The 3,684-nt window shown below is 41.9% G+C and overlaps 1 protein-coding gene across 2 annotated transcripts in view; it reads right to left on the reverse strand.

The window, feature by feature from the left end:
• Nipal2 (NIPA like domain containing 2) overlaps nt 1-3,684 on the reverse strand; it is a 102,749-nt gene that overhangs the window by 6,360 nt on the left and 92,705 nt on the right. For both annotated transcript variants that reach the window (XM_021217205.1, XM_029548144.1), the window contains 2 exons: nt 3,327-3,462; nt 1,474-1,562 (listed from right to left, as the gene is read on the reverse strand). In XM_021217205.1, coding sequence (XP_021072864.1) covers nt 1,474-1,562; nt 3,327-3,462 — 225 coding nt within the window. The remainder of the gene's footprint in view (nt 1-1,473; nt 1,563-3,326; nt 3,463-3,684) is intronic.

Below are 3,684 nucleotides of genomic sequence, written 5' to 3' on the forward strand. Positions count from 1 at the left end.
TTTATTTACTTGATGATTACTGATGAGCATTTTCATTTGCTTGTTGGCAATTATATATTTTCTTTACAGAACCACTTAGGTTCTTTGCCCATTTTAAAAACAGGTCACTTGTGGTTTTGCTGTTGACTTGTAGAAGCAGAGTAGAAACTTTTTTAAGGTCCTTGATAAATTCAATGAAATTCAGTTCTGGGAGAGTGGACCTATGGGTGCCTGTGACCATGCAGCCATGTCCTTGCTGGCTGCTGCAATACAGCCACATGTACTAACTCAGTAGGAAGAAAATGGTGTCACTTCAACTTTATGCTATAGCTTGTGTTGTGGGGAGGAGATGGCCAATGAAAGGCTTAAGTGCCCTTCTACATGATAACATCAGATGAATGTTATCATTTCCAGAAAGTTCTAGCACTCTTAATCATCATTTGCTCAATGTCCTGAACATTATATTCAGTCCTGTTAGCTGAAAAACCTTCTGTTCAGGGAGCTACATTATTTTTTTATATTTTTCTGTATATTGATTATTAAACTGTATATCATGCCTGCAACTTTTTGTTTTATTTTAACTTTCAGATAATTCTAGGATGTACCAACACACAGTATTTTCTCACTGACTGTTCCTAGAAAGCATTAGACACACACAAAAAAAGATGCCTTGGGATATAATCTTTTTTTAAAGCATTTCTTCAAGGTTCAATATTTTTTTGGGAAACAGAGGTTGTATGAATTATTTCAAGAAGCTGTTCACTGGGCTGGGCCTGGTGGCACACATCTGTGATCCCAGCACAGGGGATGCAGAGGCAGGAGGTTGACTGTATATCAGTAGCCTGATGAGAAAACGGCAAACACATCAATAAACTACTGAGCCAGGACCTACCATTATCAAACTTATAAATGATTTAGTTGAATTTATTGTATTTTGATTTGGACCAAATTTTGTTTGTACTTCGTAACATTATTATCTCTGCAATGTAAAAAGTAGTCATTAAAATACAAGAGCTGTAAGAGAGGACATAGCAAACACACAAGTTTGTCATGCCTTCCTTGCAGTGGCAAACTAGGGCAGGGACCCCATTCTTTCATTAAAGTGATGAGGGGCACAGAGGGATGAGTTTAGAGAATTGGGGGTGTTTGGCCTGGAGGCAAGACTTAAGTGAAATTTTCAGTCACTTTGAATAGAAGGAGCTGCAAGCAGAAGACCTGAGAAAGCAGAACAAGAATATCTTGAACTCATAAGGAAACTCATTTGAACTCCAATGTCATTAGAACATTCGTTTAATGGGAGTCATTCCAAAACAGCACTGAGCTGATGCAGGAAGCAGAGAACACCAGGGAGCATTCACACAGAGGAGAGGAGTATGGAGGAAGTCAGATGCTGGCTGCAGGTTGGGGACATAGGCTCCCAGAGCTTCCTTGTTCCCCTCTTTGACTCTGAGAACATCTTGTACTTGTGGTGGGATGTGGAAAGTCAGAACTCACCTGCGATGATAGCACTGGTTGTAAAGAAAACGTGGTTGACTGGCACCACTGTGGTCATTGTATAGAGTTCTGTGGCTTGATTCAGGAACCTATGGAAGATGGCATTTACAAAAGCTCTGGGTTAGCAGTGCTCAGCAATAGCTCACAATAGCTTCAAGAAATATATGCTCTGCAGCTACAACTACAAAGGGACAGGAAGTGTAGTGAAAGGGCACTCCAGTCAGCAGTCATAGCTTAGACACATCTGATGCATGAGATCAGATGTCAGCTTTTACGGTCTGTTTAAACCAACAACAGTAACAATGAAAAGCAATTAATCATATTGTAAGGCCACAGAAGTTTGAGTTGGAAGTGATTCAGGCTGCAGGATCAGTACCACACTGGGGTTGATTCATTAAGATAGATGCTAGAATCTTTAAATATCATATCTGGGAGCATACAGCTACCCACTGACATGCCACATGCCAAGAAAGGAGATGGAGAAACAAAAGAATGTTTAACATTTCAAAAGCAATCCTCACTGCTCCAGCTGCAGAGCACATGTGGGGGCTGCGGCCACCATCAGGAACTCATGTCCCTACTGGCTGTGTGGTAATTCGGCTCCAGCAGAGACAAAGCAGTGCTTTGCATGGGCATCACCTGGGAGGTGTCAAAAGCACTGATGTTAGGTAGGGCAAGTGACTCGATGACTCTCCAGCAAGGAGCTACAGAGGTCTAGAATAACTGAAAAAAAAAAAAAAAGAGGTTTGTGGATAAAGCTAGTGTGTATGCACGTGCTGGTGTGTGTGTGTGTGTGTGTGTGTGTGTGTGTGTGTGTGTGTATACACTTGTCTAAACAAACCTCCTCAGGTAATTTTAATGGGAATCAAGGCGGAGGACTACATTTTCACTTTGTGATGGTGGAGAGAGTTAAATAAGGTTGACAGGATGCAGTCTTCCTTCAGCTGTGTCTACCTTTAAATTGATGAACTGTGGCATAAGGATAATGAGACTACTAACTAAACCCCACAGGCACTGCTGTGGTACCAGAAGGCAGAAGTGGCAGAAAAGCAATATTCAAGTACGAAAAACATGCTCAGTCTTAGGAAGTTACCCAGGACTCAAGACTTAGAGCTTGCTGCCCATCTGTAGGACCAGCCCTCTACATTAGCAGCTTGAGCTTCCTTCTGGGCAAAGGGATGATGCTTCTGCATAGCGTTTTGGGATGAACTCTGTGGCTAACTCTTAAGAGCCTAGCAGGCAGAGGTTCAACCACAACATGCAAGTAGGGAGAGTGACTGAAGCGGATGGAGGTGGGGACAGGAATTAAAAAGGTTTCATGTCACTAGTATTAGGGCCCAAGAGAAACATGAAACAATCATTCTGAAATCCCATGGGTATGAAGGAAACTCTGGCCAAAGATACAAAGTTCTGGGGAAAGGGTTTTCCTCCAGGCCAAATGTCTGGTTTTGTCCATCTCTAGGCAATTAATGAGCATGAGCTAAGAGACGGAGGGGAGGGGTTCATGCATTTCTATATTTAGAGGGAAACCATGGATGTGGACCTGCCCCTTTGATTTATTGCTAATGACAACCTGTGTAAGATGAGTATTAATTACAAGCAGGGGAGCCTCAGGGAAGTGTCAAGCACACTTAGCTGGGTCACTGCTGCACTTAGAATGTATAAGACACAAAGGCAGTGCTCAGTACAAGTTAATGACTGGAAGGAAGAAGAAAGTAAGGCCAGGTCTAGATGAGTTGGTTGTCCTACAGCTTGAGAGACCCATTGTGCTTCAGTTCAATTATTTTCTAAGCCAATGCACAGAGAAACACAGGCAGTCTGAAAGGCCATGGATTTTATAGACACTGACTTACTTGACTTGGAAAACGCAAGAGGCTATCATGATGACAAGCATGATGTAGAAGATGGCGTAAGTTAGCTGCATTTTACCCGTCACAGAAAGAGTGATCATGCCTGAGACAGCTTTCACAGAAATCACAGTCAACGAGGCTAGAAGATAAGAAACACAAATAAAACACACATTTGAGACAGACACAGATATATCTATATATATCTATATCTATATATCTATATCTATCTATCTCTATCTATCTATCTCTCAAGTTTTCTTGCTGGAGTAACGAATGTGCCAGTTAGGGTTTCAGAACAATGTTTGTGAGGATACAGGGACACACACACACAGACACACACAGACACACACAGACACACACA

The sequence above is a fragment of the Mus pahari genome, chromosome 17, assembly GCF_900095145.1.
Source record: "Mus pahari chromosome 17, PAHARI_EIJ_v1.1, whole genome shotgun sequence".
Taxonomy (NCBI): domain Eukaryota; kingdom Metazoa; phylum Chordata; class Mammalia; order Rodentia; family Muridae; genus Mus; species Mus pahari.